This window comes from Idiotropiscis lumnitzeri, chromosome 6 (assembly GCF_059441095.1).
Source record: "Idiotropiscis lumnitzeri isolate Australia: NSW breed Sydney's pygmy pipehorse chromosome 6, RoL_Ilum_1.0, whole genome shotgun sequence".
Taxonomy (NCBI): domain Eukaryota; kingdom Metazoa; phylum Chordata; class Actinopteri; order Syngnathiformes; family Syngnathidae; genus Idiotropiscis; species Idiotropiscis lumnitzeri.
This window is the reverse complement of record NC_142396.1, coordinates 11,772,080-11,793,017: the sequence shown is the minus strand read 5'-3', so window position 1 is coordinate 11,793,017 and position 20,938 is coordinate 11,772,080. Positions and strand designations below refer to the sequence as shown.

General features: G+C 39.1%; 1 protein-coding gene across 5 annotated transcripts in view; it reads right to left on the bottom strand.

Annotated features, from left to right (window-relative positions):
• Positions 1–958: 958 nt before the first annotated feature.
• LOC148335249 (transcription factor SOX-6-like) overlaps positions 959–20,938 on the bottom strand; it is a 90,707-nt gene continuing 70,727 nt past the window's right edge. For all 5 annotated transcript variants that reach the window (XM_088298085.1, XM_088298087.1, XM_088298086.1 and 2 more), the window contains exons 11-16: positions 19,903–20,071; positions 16,365–16,627; positions 9,597–9,705; positions 7,350–7,520; positions 4,607–4,820; positions 959–3,437 (exon numbers count right to left, since the gene is read on the bottom strand). In XM_088298085.1, coding sequence (XP_088154211.1) covers positions 3,122–3,437; positions 4,607–4,820; positions 7,350–7,520; positions 9,597–9,705; positions 16,365–16,627; positions 19,903–20,071 — 1,242 coding nt within the window. In that variant the 3' untranslated portion in view covers positions 959–3,121. The remainder of the gene's footprint in view (positions 3,438–4,606; positions 4,821–7,349; positions 7,521–9,596; positions 9,706–16,364; positions 16,628–19,902; positions 20,072–20,938) is intronic.

Genomic DNA, 20,938 nt, shown 5'->3' with positions numbered 1-20,938 from the left:
GACACTCGGGCGCACACACAAAAGGCGTGTGTGTGACAAAAGGGGCGGTGCCCCTAACAGGGTGGCGCTAAAGTCCTTTTGGGAATTACAATTAGGATTTATGATGTGGCAGGCTGCGCTCGCCGCACAGTTAGGATCTCTGGCATGATCTCACACACACACAAACACACACACAGTGGAACAATAGGCCACATTTATTGTAACTGGCCAAGAAAATATAAAGAAGATGTGGAAAAAAAGCTCACGTTTGGAAAAAGCAATCCATGTGTTGGAAATAATTAGAAGCGTGGAAAGACATTGGCACACTTGCCAATGGAGTCATGGAAGCAAAAGCTCCAGCGGCACCTGCAATTCACACACGTGCGGGTTAAGACGAGAAATGCTTAAATACCCTAAGCGTCTGTTGAACGAAAATCCACAGTCTGCTATTTTATACCAAATTTATTTTTTAATATTCTTGATTGTCTTTAACAATTCTCAGAAACAAGGCTTAACTGCAACTGAAATGTTCTTTCTTTTTTTTTCTTGATGTTTTTTCTCACTAGAATGACATGCATTGACACTTTTTAAAACCAAGACTTGGCCTTCTCAGAAAAATTTGAAGGAAATTTGATGTCCAAATTATTTGAGTAATTGGGCTATTTTTCAGCAACTACAAAAACATGATACTGTATGGGAAATGTTTTGAAAACTGCCACAAATGTTGTAGCATAGTTTCAATCCTCTACAATTGCTTCCACTCTAAAATGTAAATTTCTTACCAATTACTGCTTTTTTTAAATGAAGTGCTACAAAAAAAGTGTGAATAGGACACATTGTAATAAGTGATTGCATACAATTTTAAGTTTTCAAATTGTGTGGATCCGTGACTTACTGTGACGCTTGTTGCCTAAAAAATTGCATATATTCACACTGAGTGAAAATAAAACAGATGAATGAAAACCTCCGAAGACGACAGTTTTTATTTCTTATTTATTTTTTTTCTTTGATTGTCTTTCTCACCAGTATGACGTATACTGAAAATTTTTTTTAGAGCCATATCTGGCTAATAAATACAATGAAATGTTAAAACGCACAATTTGAAACACAAAAACAAATAGTCATCACAGAAAAAAAAACATGTGTATGTGTAATGAGGTTTAACAGAGGCCACGTCAGAGGAAAATAAAAAAAAAAAAAAAAAATGAAAATCTGCTGGCCAAAGAATACGACATGGGACCAAAAAAAACAACATCACCTCAGTCAATAATTTGAAGATAAAAAAAAAGTAAACTGTACGAAGCAGGATCCAGTGCTTAGGATGTGTGAGGCGAGCAGGAGTTTGCCTGCCATGCGAGTGCTCAGGCTCAGCTCGTGAAGCACGTCTAAATAATAATAATAAAAATTGTCCCCCCTCCCTAAAAAAAAAAAAAAAAAAAAAAATCAAAAACAGAGGTAATGAGTGTAGAAAGTGGAAAGCTGTTCAAAATTTCAGAAAAAAAAAAATCAAACAAAAAGAGCAAGACACCACAACTGGGGAAAAAAATAGAGTGCTCGAATTGGGATGCTTTACTCAGACTATGCCCTTATCTAATGGTGCCATGTTTAAAATGATTATATTTATGATTCATTTTGGGGGCCTTTTGTCATTTTTACCAGCATTGTCATTTCACAAATGGCAGGAAAACAAAACACAAGTCCCCCTTGACCATCACTGACGTTGCCATTGTGCCTTTTCTGCAAACGTCTTTTTCTGGGGCTTCTGATTGACTAAAATGGCCTTACAGTGAGGACGAACAGCTTCAAATCTTTTGGAAAGATGTATTATTTATTTTTACAATTCTGATAATGGGTATAGAGGTTTTATTAAGAGACACTACAGTCAGTATTAACATACATGTCAGCATCATAGTTGATATTCTGCTTTGCCAGAAAGGATTTTCTTTGAGCTTGTGATTGGCTAAGACGGCATTACAGTTCAAACTAAAACTATTTTTTTAAACAGTTAAAGCAGAAATTTAACATGAACATGGGCATAGTCTGGAAATAAAAACTGAGCACCTTTTCCCTCAATTTTTTACCTTAATAAATTACTTCCAAATATACATGCCAGGTAGAAAAAGTATTATTAAAAAAAAACAGACCAGAACTAAGTACAATTTTTTTTAGAACTAAAGTTTGGTGTCAGTCACCTAGCCTAGGCCAAGACATTTCAGATGTCCACCAGCCAAAATAATAAATTTTTCGCACCTAAGGAAAACACAATTAGAAAATACAGTGATGAGAAACATTCTCATCCTACAGTAGCGCCATCAAGCTGAATGAATTTGTAAGTATTATAAGAGCTGACATAATGGCGTTTGGCCTCATGGAATTCCGGGCAATGTGGTTCACGAGATCGGTGCCGAGAAGTTTAAATGTGTAAGACTTTTTTTTTTTTTTTTTTTTTTTTGCAGCATTTGTGAAAGTTAAGACTACACCATACCGAGTGAATGTGAATGTAGATTTGGCACATATTGTGAAAAATCTGTAGCAATAACAATAAGAAGTAATATATTGTCAGACGGGATTTGCTCCCTGTGTTTGATTGACAGTTAGAACACTTTACATCTTTCTCATCCTACAAAACAAAACACATTCACAAGCTGGCACATCATACCTGAGCTGGGATATAGATATAATAATGTTGTGTAATAATAATAATAATAATAATAATAATAATAATAATAATAAATTTGATGTGCTGTGTTTGTTTGAGATATGAATGTAAGACTATAAGATTATAAGAGCTAGGATTTTTTTTTTTTTTTTTATATTAAAACTTCGCAAATTTCAAGTTGTGCCAGTCCAGAGTTTTCGTACACACAGCGAGCGAGCTGCCCGTCCGGCAAAAATGTAATCAAAACTAAAAAAAAAAGTCATAAAAACATCAAGATCATCAAAAAATAAAAATTAAACGAGCTCACTCCTTTTAAAACACTTAAGTCTTAAGACCAAATAGCTGCTGAAGAGTCCATGCATGCTGGTTGCAAAAAAAATAATAATAATAATAAAATGTGAGACCGGGATTGTCGCAGGTTCCGGCCCCTTGTCGTTAAAGTTGTCCTCAAAAAAGTCGTTTGAGCGTGTTTTGCGAGTGCGCTCAGTTGGCGCTGATATCCTGCCGTGTCTCGTGCTCGCTACTGTAGTCCGATTTGGGCTCGTCCTCGTACTCGTCGTACATGTCCATGTCGTCGTCGCCGTTGGCGGGGTGGCCGGGCATGTCTAGGGCGGGCTCGGCCTTGACCGCGTCGTATGTGCTCTGGATGACGGGTACGGTCGGCTCGGGGCTGGCCGAGTTGCTGGAGCAATCTGAGGTCAGGTGGGGTGAGTGGGTGGCTCCTGTTGCCATGGAGATGGCGCCTGGGTAAACGCCTATGCCACCCGCGCTGTTGCCCAGGGGAAGGGGAGCCTGAGGCCTGTTGGATGGAATATTATTATATTCAATATTATATAATATTGGAATATAGTGTCATCATCACACACATATATATATATATATATATATATATATATATATATATATATATATAATCATAATCAGGGTTCGCCCTTGAGAGAAAACTTCACCCGCTGCCACTGATCAAGACAAGACACCACTGTGTAATGCAGTGCTTCATGCGACGGAGCTGGTGAGCTCGGCAATTTTCTCTTTTCTGTATCGTCAATTTGTGCCATTGACTCTGACACTTTCTATGAGAAACAGTAAAAAAAAAACAAAAAAAACCAAGAGAAGCAGTCTTGTTGAAGAGGCCGTTCGGTCGGTTGGTTGGGGCAGAACTGATTGAAAGCACAGGCCTTCTTCAATGACGGGCTTCTCTTTGCATTCGCTTGACCACACTCACACATGCACGTACGCACACGCAGTCAATGTAGCATTCAAACATCTGCTTACATTTCATATTCCACTGCGTCTGTCTGCGTCCAATTCCAGCAGCCGCAAGCTTGCCGGCATTGTCCTCGTTTTAATAAATGACACGCTATTAAAAAATGGCTCCTGTTAGAAGCCTTCTGCTAAATTCATCCGTGAGATGCTGACGGCTTTAAACATGTCCCGCGGCCTGGATTCCATTTGGACAATGCCACTGTTCTCTCCTATTGTGGCACAGGCCTTATGCTCTGAACGGGTGAAAAAAAATGGAGCTCAGAGATTTTTGAGAAGTTGGTATTTAACGCCAACAAATAGACGCAAGTCTCAATATTTCTTTTAATGTCAAATGCGATGAGCCTGGAAAAAGGCCTTGAGTGAAGCCATTTTTGCAAACATTGATAATTCTATATGTGCAAGTTATGATATGGATAACCACGTCGGAGTCTACTGGAGCAAAAAACATTGCTGAAGAAATCCACATACCGGACGATCCGTCAGACCAGAGTGAACTAACATTGATAAGCATCCGTATGTCAATCTAATGGAACGCAGAATGTGGACAAACAAAACAAAGCCATAAAATGGATGGAAAAAAATATTTGGAAAGCTTCCCGAAGCATAGATTTGGATGGATGTCAGTATAAATTGCGTAGCAACCCGGAACATAAATATGTCGGCACACAACATTGTGGAGCGACCTCTAATTTTTGGACTCACCCGACAAAGAACTGCCGCATCTCCTGACGGCGCGAGCGCATCATCTGCTTGTACTCGCCAATGCGTAGCTTTTTGCCATCAATGATGCAAGTCCTCTTGGGTCGTGGCTTGTATTTGTAGTTGGGGTACTTCTCCAAGTGGATCTTGCTGAGGCGAGCCTGCTCTTCGTAGTATGGCTGTTTCTCCTGGTTGGTCATCGCCTTCCAGCGGGAACCTGGAAAACACACAGCCCAAAGGAAGACATCAGTGTCTCCAGATAGCTCAGACTTTAGTTTGCATCACCACGTGATTGTTGCCATCTTTTGCGGAGAATTCTAATGCCAATCTTGTCAATCTTAGCCTAGCAGGAGAACGGGCGCACTTTGTTCATAGAAGTGATTGGAAATGCACTATTGATTTATAAAATGTATTGTTGGCTAAGCTATTTGTTAAAATTTATGAAATGCATAGTTTAGCGATGTCCAAGCAAGTCCCACTGAGCGGAGAACAACTGCGATTGTTCAAAGACAGCGAATGATGGGTTCAGGTCAGAGTTCGAGAGAGGGTTCGTTTATTGTCCCAAATGTTCACCGGAAGTTCGGCAACAGTCTTAGCCATTTTTCTTAGTTTCAAGGAAACTGAGCATGTTTAAAAATCCCTTGTGACAAGTCAAGTACAGTCGAAGGTCGGCCAAACATCTGACGACAGATTTTGACAAACATTTGCAATCTTGAACAAACCAGACGTGAATGCATAGTTTTCGCCCTTCGCCAACAGTCGGAAATGTTCGTCTCTGAGTCGGATGGAGTTTTAGGTTTGGGGAGGGGGCACCATATTTGATGGTTAGCTTTGAGGCCTATGAGTTGGTAAAAGCGTCTGTGGTCATAGTACGAATTTTTGTAAACAAAACCAAGCTACGTGTGATCGGTGACTTTTGTTTTCATTATAAAGTTGTCGAATCACAGTATCACTTTTTGTAAATAAATAAATAAATAAGGCCACATGTGACCCCATCTTTAGAGTGTCATTTTGTCACTACTGCAAGCTGTTAATAAGAGTGTGATGTTTTGTACCGGACAATTCAAAGGACGGACGTTTAGCGATGTTTATCGCGGTGCAACCTCACACTTCAACACTTTAAGACGACTCCAGCTGTGTTATGATGTCAGCAGGACGTTCATTGTACACAGACAAACAACGCATACTGTGCCTCTAAACAGAATGAGGACCTCCTCCAAGGAGTCATTTGGGTCACAACAACATTTTTTGTCATGTCAATTGGTTTCATAACATGACTCGAGTCAGACTGGAGTCGCCAATTTTAGGACCTGGGATTGTTTGGCTAAAAAAGACAGGTAAGCTATGTTTATGTTACTGTTTAGTGAACCAATAGTCGGTCCAACATGAACTAAGCTTAGTCAAAACTAAAAACTATATTATAAACGTGTAAGTATGGCAAACTAACACAAGACTGACACTCAGGACAAAGTGGTTTATTTGAAAATATGTGCCTCAGTGAGTGTATGATTTCACCGATGACTTGCTTAACTTAAATAATGGCTTGACTCAAATTGATTGAGATTTGGTCTTGACTCAACTTGGGACTTGTTACATTACTTATCACTTGTGCATATTTGACTTATTCCCACCTCTGTTCTAAGTTCTTCAGCAGACTGTCATGCTGGCCCACTATGTGAATAATTGTCACAGTTTCAAAGCCTCCACGAAGCAACACTGTGTGAACTGTGTCAGTCACCAAGGATGGTCTGGAGGATAACATCGCCCATTTGACACTTTCTAACATGCGCTCTGTATCATGTCAGCCGGCTAATCGTCCCAGAGAAGCGATCCAAAGGCGGAACTGGAAAGAATTGTGAATTTTTGTTTTTCACATCGAGCTGCCACACGCAAACTGGGAAACGGTCTTGCACCTGAACCATGTCGTGGGAACCAATATAAAAGTCGTGTGTAAGTATGGATTTGAGACACCAGAAGGCGTGACACCACAAGAGTGCTAACTTGCAGTCAACAAGAACACAGAGCAACAGAATTGCAAATGTCCCTTGTTGCTAGGTAGAATTCATGAGGTTCAATCATAATCTGCCAAAAAGGCGCAGTCAGTCTGTGAGTGTGTTTGAATCACAAACGAGTGAAGCTGGACATTGAGCTAATAGTTAAATTCTGGGAAAAAAATGCTGTTACCAAATTCCCAAATTAATGAATTTAATAATTAATTTATTTAAATAAATTTTTCTTATTCTTTTGACATTTCTCGACCAATTTAAAACATTCCAACTTCAAATTGCTGATTTCATTTATGACATTTGCTTTCCCTTCTCAGGTTACTATTTTACAATTATGTTAGCATCAACTGTTAGCAGCACTTCTCAATCGAAATAGTACAAAAAGGGCAAGGTGTAAAATCCTTATTTTAATAATTCTCATAATACGGTATTGGAGTACGATAAGTATTTTAAAGTTTACAATTCTCACGTTCTACGTTTTCCCTCATTTCAATTAATTCTTTGGCCTTGCAGTTCAGCATCAGCTCTTTAGCATTTAAATGCAATTTCTAACGGCGTGCTCAAATTGTGTAGAAATGAATTTCAGCAAGACAGGACAGGACACTATTGCCTTCTTCTCCCAATGTATCTTCAATGTTAAGTAGTTTTACTTTATTTTAATTGGATAATAGATTTTTTTACCCTTGTATGTCCATAAAAAAGCGCAAATGTGACGGTCATTTACAATAGCGAATTCTCACCGAGGATCTTGCTGATGTTGGAGTTGTGCATGTCCGGGAAGGTCTGCAAGATTTTTCTGCGCTCGTCCTTGGCCCAAACCATGAACGCATTCATGGGCCTCTTGATGTGTGGCTCATTGTTACTCCTGCCGCGCGCCTCTCGAAACACGCGAGCCTCTGCGATGTTGCTTCCTGTGAAGAAGAAATGGGGCATTTATTTAGTCAGTTAGTTTATTCTATTTTAAGGAATAAGAAACGGTGAATTAGTATATAGGCTTGGGCTTGATCTTAACTATACATTATTCACTTAGGAACATGTAATTTGGTGAGGCAACAAGACTCCCAAAAAACGTCATAGGGAGTCATGCAAATGAAAAGTAACAGGAAGTCAACTATATTTTGGTTCAATCAGACATTTTGGCCATTTGCAGACCCACAGAATTTGTGGACAATTCAGCAAACAAAGTCTTCCGCTTTGTAAATCATGAGTAGACCTACAAAAAAAAAAGTCATGAAAAGACATGGGAAATTTTCCATTTGAGTTTGAAAAGGGTCCATGAATTCGTACTGACATTTGGAATAATCAACCCCAGAAGTCAGTTCACTTCGCAAAATTTTATTCGGTAGCCATGGCAATCATGAGTAGACCCACAAAAGCACCTGAAGAACCCAAAAAAGAAGGGTGACGTTCCAGGTGTCCTTAAACGATTCTCTGATTTGTATTAAATTTGAAGCAACGGCAGTATTTTAGACAGCTGGATGGTGCTGAATTGTGAAACATTTGAATTTTGGGTGGATTAAGCATGCTGGATAAATTTGATTATTTGCCATTGGTACAGTTGTGAACTCAAGAATAATGCTTATTAAGGGAATACCCACCAAAAAGTTGCAACAAGAAAAAAAAAACAAAGGAAGTCAAGTTTTAATTTGAGGGTGTATTTGGTCATTTCTAGTCATTGTCAAGATTTGGTGCGATTTTCCCTACCCAAATTGGAGCCACATATTCAAGACAGATGGGTGAGATAAAATCTGATGAATATAAATTTTCGTCATTGAATGTGGGTGGAGCACAGAGATTAAGTTTGGTTCCACAGTACAGCCCAGAATTTTGGGAAAATTCAACACCAGGTTTCCCAGAGCAACATAAAATTTAGCAGGCCTGTCTATCTTGTGTAGAACCACACAAAAAAAAAATCTTGACGGCAAGCTTTCGCTAGTACAGGATTAGAATTCTGCTTTGCAGGAATAGTTAAAACAAAACGTTCAAGAGGCTAACTTGTTGACATTGAAACATTCTGTTTAGTTCTGCTTTGCTGAACTTGACAATAAATATTTGCACTGGTTGAATACCTGAAAGCGCCACAGAGACGCTCTTTGTTGCTTTAGAGCTACAATGGGACAGCAACCTTATAAGGCTCCACATTGACACTTTTTCAGCATTGGACCATAATCTTGACCTTTTTTGGTTGAAAGCACAAATGAGCTCATTTGGAATCAAATTAGACCCAAATTGTGTATTTATTTATTTATTACCATTTATATTGAATACAGAGCAAAAATTTGATAGTAAAAACGGATTATCTCAGCTTTTGGTCAGTTAGCCCCTTGATGGTCAGGACTGTCCTGTCCAAGGTGGAAAAAGTACTCGCACTCTGTAATTAAGTAAAAGTACGGAAACAAAGTGCATACTTACGAAGTATGAAAGAATGTTTTTTTTTTAACCATCATTTATGTACACTACCAACTTTGAAAAACAGAAATGTTTTTCAAAATCAAGAGCAAGCTAGTCTGAGCTCAGTTTTATGCTATCAAACCATGTTCCATAGTTTTTCAAACATTGTGAACTATTAAATATAAATATTATTGAGCTCTCTGTGTTTTGTTTTTCCAGATTAGAGATTTTATTCGAACATCAGAAGGTGGTGGCCACTGGGAGCATTTTGCTTCTCCTCACCTGTTGCGTCATTAGTCGTTAATGCTTGCTGGTTCATGTTTACCCATGATGCTGCTGTCTCTGTTTTTTCAACTTTTGAAGACCCCAAAATCCTACTTGACCGTGTTTTTTTACATCCTGTTGTCATACAAGGCGGTTGAAAAACGGAACAAGCCTATTTTGATAACGTAAGGAGTCGCAAGTTCTCATATGTGTTTGCAAATGTAAAAAATGTATTTGTACTTTGGTACCTCCCATTAATGGCTGGTACAGCACATCGACATGACAGAAAAGGTTTGATGTCGCACTACAGCAAGAAGTAGGTGATGGCTCACCGTCCAGATCCTCCGGTCTGGTCAGGTCGATGACTCGATGGACCATCTTCCCAGCATCCTCCCCGAGCTTGCCCAGGTGGTGACTCAGCGTTTCATAGTGCAGACGCTCCTGCGGAAAGTCGGAAAAACAAAAACATCAATTGGTTTCAACAACATGGGCCAAAAATGCAATTGCTTTCTCCGAGGTCAGTCAAAACACACACAAGCTCAGACCGATGATGACATAACGTCTTGCAATTGTGTTGGATTTTCATGAAATAGTGTCCAAAAAAAAAATCACAAACTTTTCTGAACGTGACATGAGTTTGACTTTACTGACATTTGAACATCCAGCTTTTGGCGTCGCAATTAGAACACGAGGACGGCACGATGTAAACATGCTTTTGATATTTACATCTCTTCATGAAATTTTTCGATTGACACATTTGTTTGAGTTATTGTAACAAAAAAAGAAAATCCTACTAAAATCGTAACGGAAACATCTCTCAGCCTTCGTTCCCGCTCTGTATTTTTATACGTCTGGGCTTGGACTCTTCTAATTTGAACGTCTTTGATGGTAACGACGATAAAACTAATTGCCGGGTTGATCTGGCTCATGTTCATACGCTGTCGTGGTCTCTCTTAGCATCTAATATGAAGTTCTCATCATGCACCCCGAGAAGCCAAGAAGCAGCTAAATTGACAAACGTGCGGTGGAAAACATGGACACACTCCGCTACGCTTCCTCCGACCGTCCCTCCTCCTCTTTTTTCTGGTGACCGAGGCATTTTGTTTGACGCAAGAGATGGTTGCCGGGTGAAGTCATGCTGGCAGAACGGCTGGAACTTGCGGGCCAAGGCGTATAGAAGTGTGTGTTTAAATGTGTATGCACGTGTGCGTGTGCGTGTTTGTGTGCATGTGTGTGTGCATTTGAGGGCCAATGTCAGCACCACGATGGGGCTGTAATCAGGACAGCCGCAGAACATGTGCCCGGGCAGTGCCGCGCTCACCGCAAGTTAGCTGGTGCTTAACAAAGGCAGCACACAAGAAGAACGAGAAGACAGAGGAATGGAAAGTGCTTCAGTGGAGAAGCAGATAGTCAAGAAGATGGATTGAGAATGAGAGTGTTGAAGTAGATACATTATATATACCTAGTTTTAACTGGAGTTACATTTTTTTAACATACAGAGACAAATTGTTTGTTTGTTTTTATCTATCTTCCTGAATGTATGAAGTCTTTTTTTCATTAAATAAACCCATTATGCTGATAATAATAATCATAATAATGATAATCAATGCTTCTCATTAAAATATACTGTTTAATTTTGTTTTAAATATTCACATTAATTGTATGTGCAGATACAATACATACTACTACAAATAATATGGCAATAATTATTTTATAATAAATCTAAACATACACAAATAGGAAAATATTAAAAAACACAATTATATGAAACTTATGTTGACAATAATAATTAGGCAATTAATAAATTGATTGATTACAACATAAAATAATTATATTGATAAAGTATACAGTAACGGCACGGTGGGTGACCGGTTAGCATGATGGCCTCACAGTTCTGAGGTGCAGGGTTCGATTCCGGTTCCGGCCTTTCCGTGTGGAGTTTGCATGTTCTTCCCGTGCCTGTGTGGGTTTCCTTCGGGTACTCCGGTTGCCTCCCACATTCCAAAAACATGCAATGAGCACTCTAAATTGTCCCTAGGAGTGACTGTGAGTGTGAATGGTTGTTCGTCTATGTGTGCCTTGCGATTGGCTGGCAACCAGTTCAGGGTGTACCCCACCTACTGCCCGAAGACGGCTGGGATAGGCTCCGGCACGCTCGTGACCCTCGCGAGAAGCGGCTCAGCTAATGGACGGATGGATCTTTACAGTACTTTCTTATGATGTTAAATACAAAGCATAATGTTTAACATATTATAATTGTTATTTTTATTTTATATATATTATTATTATTCATACACGTCATTGTTTAAGTCAGTCAAAAGTTCATTTTCCCCCCAAAAATAAATAAAGGCTTTAGTCTGAAAAAAGTTGTGGCTTTTAAAGAAACTAAAAAGAAACCTTGCCTCCACCTTACAAACGCAACACTATTTAACACAGGTGTGAATAAGAAATAAAAAAATAAAATTAAAAAAGCCCACAAAACACAAACAAGAAAATAAAAGAAGTAGGACTTGAGTGAGTTGACTAAACAAGGCCTCCGTTAATGAAATGTGATGAAGGACACTTTGTGGCGAGGCGGCCAATTAAAGCGAGCATTAATTAAAAATATGCACACAAAGACCAGCAAGTCTTTTAAAACATTTCATAAACAACACACTTCAAATATGTTAACTTTCCACTCTCAATGCTGTTGAATCGCTGTCTTTCCTTGATTGCGGTGCCGACTAGTGACCGCTCCACAATGTTGTGTGTCCACATCTATGGTCAAGACCCAGGGAGGTATGCGGTGATAAATCCTGTTACGCTTTCCTTTTTCTTTTGAGCTGCTGATCGAAATAACGACACAAAAAAAAAATAAAAAAATGCGGCCTTTCAATGCATAGCAACCACGTGCAAGGAGCACGTGTTTGCGCTTTCACCCGCCATCACCGCTTCAACAACTTGTGAAGCGACACATTTATCATCTGCTGTTGGTAATTGTTGAGAAAATCAATTTAACTCGCAAGCAACTGTGGGGAAAAGATTCCAACAGAGTTTGCCGATTCGGCGCTAACAATTGAGCAGCGGTTCCCTAAACGGGCCGGTTGACTCTTAAGTGGGCTTGGGGTGGTTTTTATTAGACGCACACACACACACACACACACGCGCGCACACACACCCGTTCAGGCTATTTCAATCGTCTTCAGCAGCCGCAAGCCAGCTGGAAGCAGCGTAAGCGTAAGGCAATACTCCACAATGCCGCTAACTGGCCAGGCCTCTCGTCTGCGCACCGGCTAGAATGACATGAACACACACACGCACACACACGCACACAAAGGAGATCACTTTCAGCTCTTAGTTAATGTTGTCTACGCGTCAAATTGAAGTACTGTGACAGAAGCACACAAACATCACGTCCAAAAGCTACTTTTTCTCTAACCGCTACTCTTTTTTTTTTCTTTTTTTGTGGTCTTTCCTTTAGGCCCATGTCAAAGTAACTGCTGCCCGCTTGTTGGTAAAACTCTGTTCTGGTAAGGCACCGAAAAGGAGGCAGAGCTTGCCACACAGCAGCGCCTTGATTGGTGAACAGAGAAGCACAGGAAAACGCAAATGGCAACAAAAACAATAAAACGAACAGACAGTTTCTTGACTTACGTATATATGTACGCGTATATATATTCAGCCAACTTAATATCAGTAACGATTTGCACACATTAATACATTTGTGATAATAATCAGCGTCTCTGGAGTGCATGTATTTTATGAACAATATTTACATTTTCTTATTGTAATTACATTTCTAGGCATGATTGATTGGGAACTGTTCTAGATGATGCACGTGGCACAATTGTGTGCCGCTGTAATGCAAATGATGTTTTTCTCTTATTTTTACAAATAGTCCACGCAACTGGTACGCAGCATAACTTTGAAGTCGCATTGAAGAATTTGAATGTTTTTAGACAAACTTAATCGCAGTATAATTTTCAAAAATATAAATGTTTTTTTTTTTTGTTAAAATGCTCAGTTCTAATATATTTTACACAGCAGTGTTTTAAGACATTGGATTTATTTGTAAAGTGTGGTGGCCCTGAAGTATGAATCACAAAAACAAATAAACAAAATAGGGCATTGTAAACACAAATAAAAAAACATAAACAACAAAACAAAACAGGAAATCACATATCAAAAAGACAAATAATAAAAAAAAAAAGGTTATTCCAAACAGTTAAAAATACAAAAAAGCCGGCAAAAAAAATAATAATCACAAAACAAACTAGAGAAAATTAACGGCAAACACTTCCAGCAGGAAAATGTTACTGTGAGTTTTGTGAGTGTTTTCTGCTTATGATTAATTTTCTTCTCTTTGTTTGTTCATTTTATTATGTTCGTTTTTTGTTTTTTGATTTGTCCTTTTGATGACCTTTTTTATGTTTGTTTTTTTTTCCCCATAATTTGCACTTCAGGGCCATCATAGTAAAGAACTGGAAAATAGTCTTTTGTTTAATTTGAAGAATTAGGAGGTTGTATTTGCTTAAATGAAAAACTATTTCAATCAAACACATCCTAACAAATCAAATTACACTTGAAAATTGGGCCTCTTATTTGACAGCTGCTTCACAAGTCTCACATTAGTTGAACTTGTGAGTTTTTGCAGATTCTCTTCTTGTTTTTTTTTTTGTTTTTTTGGTAATTAAACCATTAAAAAGTTAATTTATGAAATGCTCGAATAATTGTCCAACTGTTTTAAATTATGTTTAGGTCCATTTGCATGCAGTATGCAGGCTATTTCTAAACACTGAGAAAAAGATAATTTACATAATAATTTGGAGTTTATAATGGTTGTGGTGGTGTTAAAAGAGAGAGATTAAGTCTTTTAAGTCAACACGAAAGGTAACAACTGTACCACGCATCACTGCTAGCGTTACTTTGCAAAAGCAAGTGCTGACATCCAAGGTAAAGCGAGTGAGACGGAGGTGTTGAGTCACACGCCAGAAAGTTCCATCTACTGTATAAATTGCTGAAGACTCAGTCAAACCTGTGAGCGCCTGAAAGAACAGAAACCTGTTTTTTGTTTTTATTTTCAAACTGCGTTTGAGGTGCTGTTGTTAGGTGACCAAAACACAACAACAAACACTAGCTCGGCGATGGTCATGCGGTTATGCAGAGGCCCCGTCTTTAATGCCAATTAGTGTTCCAGTTGACTTTCCCGTGTGGTCGCTGCACAATGTTGTGTGTCCCTGTTTATGTTCCAAGGACCAAAGTCACTTATTTTTCAAGCCCAGTCTCCAATTTTAAGATGATCTTATTGCTATACAGAGACTGCATCCTGACAGCTATCAGCAATCCAGTGGACTCGGTTGTGTGGTCACTCTACAACTTTCCATGCATGTGAATGAAGTAACTTTGACACAGTCATGCCCTCGCACGTGGGCAGGGAGCACCACAGTCGCCGATGCATTTTCAGTCGTTTATGGAACGCGACTGCAAACGAACCGGCCAAACAGACTCTCCCACTCCTGATGTCACTCTTTAGGCAAGTCACACATCCAAAACACGGATGCGACAGTACGTACAGTAATTATACTTAATGATGAACATTTCTTTACATTCTCTTTTATTATGTTTTATACAATACAGAGCTATATTTCTTAATTAAAATGACATTTTTGTGGTAGGAGGACTGGAATGTAATGCAGAGACGTCTTGTTTTTCGGTGACTAGCATTCAATTAGAATGACGTGCGGTCACTCTACTATGTTGCGTATGTCCATGTTTAGGAACCTGAGACTGGCGAATGTGCATCCAATCTTACATTATGTACGAGATTTTTAACAGCGAATCTGACGTGGTCGCTACACAATGTTGTGTATGTTTATGTATGGTGAACTTGTTAGGCAGTTTTAAAATAATCAATTCATCTTAATAAAGAATTTATTAGTGTACACTGTTTTGAATTTCTTCTCGGTGTTTATCAACATAATCCCTTTTGACAAAATCAACTTGGGAGTTTATAAAAAAAACAAAATAAAAAATGAGATCCGACAAAATTTGAGATATTTTCCTGGTGAAGATGCAAACATGTCCAAAAAAATAAAATAAGCGCACCATTGGTGACCTACTTTGGCTGGCTGGGTTCAAAGGCTGTGCCCCCTAAAATATTCATGAGTATCCTAATCCTCTCCCGCACGTCTAATCATGCTTGTCTTGGTGTCTAATTGCGTTCAATGGAGACATTCTTTGGGATGCCCAAAAGAAAGATGGCGGTGGTGGGGGGTGATGGAGGTGAGCATGAATAAGGGGGCTTGATTAAATATAAACTTTGTGAAAATGTTCTTGTCATGCCCTTCAGCCAAACATATCCACACTATACGGCAGATTTCAACGCAAACATGGAAATACAAAGAAAACTCATAGTCATATTTATTTTCAAAATGTGCCAAAACAACAAAGACAAAATGTCAAACGTTATTCCACACAATGATAGAGAGATAAAAAGTCACACACTGTTTAATAGGTTGAAAATTTAGTGAAACTTTATATCATTCGCAAGTGGAGGTCTGTTTGCAGTTCCTTGTAAATGTACTTTGCATGCTTTGATCTTTTTTCTTTATGCTTCTGCAATGTCAAAGACGGCAGACATGTCCAACTCTATTGTGCTGAATCGAAAAGGAATGAGGGGATCTGCCAGGAAAAAGCAGGCCACGTTTTCATGTTCACACTCCAAACGGCGCAAGCACCCCTTTCTGCCTGCCCCTGTCTACCAGAATATCAAAAGAAATAAAACTCCACCCGAGCGCAGAGTTAGACTGCACTTTGCACTAGACCTGTGCTGGGCATGAAAATAGACCCATTTTTCCTGCATGGATTAGACAAAATGTCTCCACAAAGAAACCTGACTCTGCTTTAAAAGTGGAATGTCAAACTTTCGTTGCCGCTGCACAAACACAGAAAGAAAAGAACACGTACACACACACACACGCAAACTGGGCGAAAGGAGCTTCACCGTAACATTTCACTTGTATGGTCCACTCAAAACGTCCCCACACAAACACAGAAAAACAAAAACATACATAGAAGAAACAACCTCCCTCAAAAAAGCCGTTTAAAAAAAAATGTCTCACCTTGTTGCCATTGTTGAGGCTCATGCTGCTCAACGCCGACAGTTTGGCCTCCAGACTTTGATGTCCAGGCGCTGCAGCATGATGGTGATGATGATGATGAGGTGGTGGTGGCGGTGGTGGAGGCGCTGGAGGAGGAGGTCCCTGCTGGTGGTGGAGCTGCTCCCTCTGGATCTGCTCCCTCATGCTCCTGGCCTCCTGGATGGCTTTCATCACGGCGTCCTGGTCCCCGAACAGAGCCGTGGAGTTCAAGCTGGAGAGGATGTCTGAGGTGGAGGTGTGAAATGACAGGAAAGGACGGCGATATTTAGTTTGGCTTCTGGTTGCCCATTAGTCTAGTCTTTGTCTTACTTTTGGTTCAATACTTTTGGTCATTCATATCACAACTGTATATTTTTTTACTGAAAAAAACCCGACATTTTGAGAGGCGTTAACTTTCTCAATTTAGATCTTCATGGATTTTAGAACGCTGAACTGTGGGAACCACTAGAAATGCCTTTGGTGTGTTTATTGTGCTAAATTGTCTCTTGTAACTTTAACAACATCTTTGTCGCATTCATTCCATGTTCCTGGAGTTTTCCGGTCTCTTTGTTTACGTGTTTCCCACTCGTGAAGCAGATGTACATGTGAAGATTAAGGAAGTGGGTAAATAAAAGGACGGCAAACTTTCCGTCGCCATTGCTGGTTTAATTAGCAGACGAGTAAGGAAGCACTAAATGCTTGGGTGGCCGTTAAAAGGGGGCAGAAAATAGTACGGTATGGTGAAATTGTTTTCACGAGTGGGGGGATGTGTGCGCAATGAGAGGCTTTAGATTAGCCTTAATAACAGATAACAGATAGGTAGGCTCATAAAAAAGGTCTGGGCCCTGGCAGACAATAATGTGAGGAAGCTCTTAAAAAAAAAAAACAGGCAAATTAACGTGTGGTAGATTTCACTGTTTCCGCTGGCAGCCTTTTCATGGAGGCTAAATACAGGGCTCTCTCAGGCCTCCAGTAAAACACACCCCGAGGTGTCTGCAGTCTAGCGGGCACGTGCCACCCTGGCTGGTGGGGGTGGTGGTGAGTGGGCTGTTGTTTTGACTCTGGCATGCCTACAACGGAGTTAAACACAGCTAAGGTTCGTTTATGTTGGCAATTGTCAGCTGTGGAGAAGCGGTTATTGTAGACACATTTCTGCCAGCCTGTGAATCTCATTCGGGCACAACCTTCAGCAAAGGTTGGGGGCTGATTGTAGGAGTTTCCTGTTTTGAAACTCAGCTGAATAGAACATGAGAAGAGAAATCGAACAAAAGACAATTGAACAAAAAAAAAAAAAAAAACAATAATCAAGTTCTAATGTCACTAAAACAACGGCAGCATCTCAAGCAGTGCTGAAAACTAGGGAATAAAAATTGGTTTTAAGGTGGCTTTAAAAAAAAATAAAAAAGAAAAGATAGTGAGGTGTTTGTCTGAAGTGCATTCGAAAGACGTTCCATAGTTTGGGACTGCTTAGACTTTTGGAGCAGATGGTCATGTGACCTGAGGCCAGTGGCATGGATTTCAATGCGACCATAGGGTTCTATAAAAATAAAAATAAATAAATTAAAAAAAAAAAAAATGCAAGACGCACTTACTATGAGTCTTGAAATATGTTCCTAACAATGCTGTCCTTTTCTACATTATCGATATTTTTATAAAGGTTAAGAGTTGCTTATGATATTTGACAGGCCGGCGAGCCCCTGTGTCAGTTGCTCAAAAACAAAGGTGCTGATTGGCCGAAGAAATCTGTGTATCTGCGATTGAATTCTCTTCCAAAAGTACCCTGATATCTGTCAAGCAAACTGGATTTGGATTCACAAGAACTGAATTTGTATTCACAATTTAATTTTCAATGAGGATCAAACACATTTTCAGAGAATCTGAAATATATTTCATCATTTTAAATTCAGTTCCAAGTTTATTGGATGCCAGTTCCCAACAATATAAGATATTTAAAATATGTAAAAGACATCGTAATTCAAATTATACAATTTTCAATTTTCATTTTTCAATGCAATGATTCAAATTAAACAATATAAATTCAATTTATGTAATTCAAACTTAGTTTTTAATGGCAATTGTTCAAGTTTAGTGATTCAAATTCAAATATGAACATATTTCATCCCATAAGTAGACTCATCTCAGAGAGGTAAAGTGAGGTGAGACCATTTAGAGATTTGAAGACAAATCAAATGAAATCTAAAGTGCACTAAAAGCCAATGGAGGGAGGCCAGAATAGCAATAATGCGATACCTCTTAGTTAAGCATTTTGGAGATGTTTTGAGGGAGGACTGTCAGACGCCAAAGTAAAGTACATGACAGTAATCCAGTCGAGATGTGATGAGAGACAAAGTGCTGCTGTATTAAAAAAGAAACAAACAAACGAACACTACAATGGCAGCTTCAAACCAAAGTGGCAGACTTCCCACCGGTGTCTTTCGGGGGTTTTGAGGGTCTACTCATGATAGACATGGCTACCAAATTTTACGAGCCCACAGATATTATTTTAAACCAAAATGGGTAAGGGTAAGGTTAATCTTTTTGGATATGGACTCTCGAGGTTCATTTGTGATTCCAGTCTTGAGGAATATGCGAGCCAAAATGTCATTCTTCTCAGTAAAAGAGGCTTCAGCAATTGAATTTTCCAGAATATTCTGGGGTGCACTACTTCACCAATGGCGAGTTCACTGCCCTACTGTACACTCTGCTCACGTGCAATGATGAAAACTAAAACTTTTTACAATTTAGTGTTGCTCATCTCTCTCATAGAAGTGTTTCAAATTTGGTCTCAATTAAACAAAAATGGTCAGAAAAATTTGTTTTTGAAGAACCCCTAATACCTCAAAATTTCTCACTTCAAATGATAACAGGCTTTCTAGGTTTTTTTGGGTATTTGATCTTGAAACTTCTTTTATGGTTGTGATCATGATAAAAAATTTTTTTACCCAATTTCATGTTGCTAGGTGAAGGTAGCTTCAGGGACTGAATCTTCCCAAATTTAGCATCTCCCGTCTGTCTAGTAACCTTGCTTCAAAATTGGTAGCAATCCCAAGAAATCGGGATTAGAATTTATTTTGAAGGACACTTGAAAAATGGCCAAAATAATAAATTAAAAATGACTTCCTGTGTCGTCACAGGTATGGATTCTCAAGAGTGTTTGGTGGCTCTTCGCATGATAGACACGTTTCTGAAACTGACTTTGGGTGCTGAATTTTCCATAAATTCTCGGAACTCTTAGTGACCAACGGTGACTCACCAAACTTGGCCGACATGCTCTGCCCACACACTAAATTTGAGTGTTGCCAATTTGTCTTTTGTATGCGGTTCAATCAGCAATCAGACAAAATCCCTTGGAGGAGTTTTTGTTTGAAGAAGCTCTGGAAGTGGCCAAAATATGCCAGAAATGGTTGCCTCAAACCAAAATGACAAACTTCCTGTGTCTTTCCAGCTCTGCGTTTTTGCGGCTTTTTTGATGGGTTTACTCATGATCGGCAAGTCTACCAAATTTCATCCTGCACCTTACCCAGGGAGGCGTTGCGGCCCATGGCGGAGACCGGACTGGGGATGCGGGCCTTGGCGGTGCCAGTAGGACTGCTCTTGTTGCCCGAGAACAGCGTTAGCGCGGTCGGCGACGTCGGCGACATCTTGGGACGGGCCGAGAGGTTGAGCGGCTGCGTGGAGCCTTCCTCCATCTGACCGGAAATGAAACAAGATAATTGATAAGAGTCATTTGAGTTCAAAATGAAGTATAAACAAAGAGTCTATACCTATTTTGTTATGTATATGTCATATGCTCTCATTTTTTAACCACATTTTATATTCCTTTTTGAGCGTTGTCTCTGTAAAATGCAGTATGAACATATTTTTATGTAGTTACTATATTATGCCATAAAGTTGTGGCTTACCCTAAATGTTTACATTTATAAATAATAATAATCTAGTATATATTCTCTTGTCACTTGCTTATGACTGAGCTAACATTGTTTATAGTTTTTTTCTTTATTTGCACAAAATTTGATTGAGTTTATTTATTTTTTTTATAACTAATTTAGTAACTCTGCGAAAAGTCTTTGTGTGCAGGAGTGCATGTTAGGGGTAAGGCTTTTATTGCTGGATAACTATTTGTTGTAGGTAATATTATACAAGCATTTGACTTAATAATAGTAGAGGATAGTTGGATTTTTTTTAGTTTGATTCGAATTTCTGTTTTTTGAAGGCATTTAATTAGTGGGATCGCAAAAATGCTTTAAAATTTATATCATTGGTGTATTGCACTTAAAAGTATTTCTTCAAAATATTTTTTCCTTATTTTGCTCTTTGCTTACTGTGTGTAAAGTCTTAGATTGCATGTATGTGTGTTAGGCGTAAGATCATTATTGGGAGGCCTGTGGAGGTTACTATTTGTTTTGAATGATATAAAAGGCCACTCCACTTAGAATACTCTTTAAAAATGAATAAAGATGGATTTAGCGTTTAATTTTAGTTGCTTAGTGCACGAAGAGCTTTTGTGTTTTGTATATTAGGAGTAAGGAGCTAAATGTTAGCGGTAGAGTAGAAAG